General features: G+C 39.9%; 1 protein-coding gene across 1 annotated transcript; it reads right to left on the bottom strand.

Annotated features, from left to right (window-relative positions):
• Positions 1-334: 334 nt before the first annotated feature.
• Positions 335-642, bottom strand: LOC118619047 (small ubiquitin-related modifier 2-like). The gene is made up of 2 exons (XM_036245712.1): positions 477-642; positions 335-404 (listed from the first exon to the last, which is right to left on the bottom strand). Exons 1-2 carry the CDS (start codon positions 620-622, stop codon positions 335-337), a joined length of 216 nt encoding a protein of 71 aa, XP_036101605.1. The 5' UTR covers positions 623-642.
• Between the last annotated feature and the right edge of the window lie 1,146 nt (positions 643-1,788).

Consider the following 1,788-nt stretch of genomic DNA (forward strand, 5'->3'; position numbering starts at 1 on the left):
TATAAAGATAAGAGCTGAATGAGCATGCCACTAATGAGAAAGGGTGTATTTTCACAGAACCAGTATTTTTCCGCATCCCATCTCCATTTGATGTTGATCAAACATACCACTGGCCATTTAGTTAAAAAAAAAAAAAGCAAATTTTTGTGCACATACATCAGTTACTTTATGTACAATAAAGGAATGGGGAAGGGGAAAATGAAAGAATAGAGAAAACAATACTGTAGTAGTCAGATGTGTTCAAACCAAATTGTATTAATTGTATTTTTCTAATTGAGAATGTCTTCCTGGTCTGGAGTAACAGAGTTCTGGAGTAAAGTAGCAGGTTCCCTTTTTAGTAGACACCTCCTGTCTGCTGCTGGAATACATCAATTGTATCTTCATCCTCCATTTCCAGCTGTGCAGTTGTGTCTGTTTCATTGATTGGCTGCCCGTCAAATCAGAATCTGATCTATCTCATAGACAAACCCTGTCATTCACAATAGGCTTTCATTAGTTTACTAAGTGCTGTGTGCCTCTTAATCTTAAACTGCACCACAGAACCACCCTGCCCCGCCACCTTCAAATTAATATGATCGTTGTTCTCAGTCTTGACTCCTTCCTTGGGCTTTTCATCGGCCATGGTGAGCGCCGGAGTCGCCTCAGCTGCTGCTTCACAAAAGAGGTACCAGGTCTGCACCGAACGAACACACAGCAGCTGCAGGAGCACCAGAAGAAGGAGGCGGCAGCAGCGGTGGAGGAGGGAGAGGGCGAGCCTTTATTTTAGTTGTAATTCCGGTTTGGACCTGGGAGACGGTCTGTGTAGCTTCCATTCACTCTGCCACCATTTTGGAATCCTCATTTTTCTTTATGGCAGAGTGATATTCCATTGCATATATGTACCACTGTTTTTTTATCCACTCGTCTATTGATGGCACTTGGGTTGCTTCCATAGCTTGGCTATTGTAAATAACACTACAATGAACATAGGAGTACTTATATCTGAATTCGTGTTTGGATTTCTTCAGATATATACTCAGAAGTGGAATTGCTGGGTCATTAGGCAGTTCCATTTTTAATTTTTTGAGGAACATCTATCTATACTGCTTTTCATAGTGCCTGCACCAATCTGCATTCCCACCAACAGTGCACAAGGGTTCCCTTTTTTCCACATCTTTGCCAACACTTGTTTGTTGACTTATTGATGATAGCCGTTCTGACAGGTATAAAGTGATATCCCATTGTGGTTTTAATTTTAATTTCTCTGATAACTGCAATGTTAAGCATCTTTTCATATGTCTATTGGCCATCTCTATATCCTCTTTGGAGAAGTGTGTCTATGCAGGTCCTTTGTTCATTTTTAATTGGATTGTTATTATTTATTTATTTTGGTGTTGAATTGCATGAGTTCTTTATACGTTTTGAATATTGACCCCTTATCAGATGTATTGTTGGTGAGGAAAACTTTTCTATACAAGGCCAGGTAGGAAATATTACAAGCTTTACAGGCCAGTCTCTGAACTACTCAACTCTGCCACCTAGTGTGAAAGTAGTCCTAGAAAACTAAACAAGTGGGTGTGACATATTGCAATAAAACTTTATTTATAAAAATAGAAGAAAAGCCAGATTTGGCTTGAAGATAGTAAATTGCAGAGCCCCTGACCTAGATGATAATTGATCATGTACAAGGCTGAGGATGCCAGGACTGATGGTAAATTGGCAGTTGACTATGCAATCTTCCACAGGCCTAAGATGAAACCAAATAGCATAATTTGGCAGAACACTGAGGCCAAGCTGAACTACAGAGCT

This window comes from Molossus molossus, unplaced genomic scaffold (assembly GCF_014108415.1).
Source record: "Molossus molossus isolate mMolMol1 unplaced genomic scaffold, mMolMol1.p scaffold_m16_p_6, whole genome shotgun sequence".
Taxonomy (NCBI): domain Eukaryota; kingdom Metazoa; phylum Chordata; class Mammalia; order Chiroptera; family Molossidae; genus Molossus; species Molossus molossus.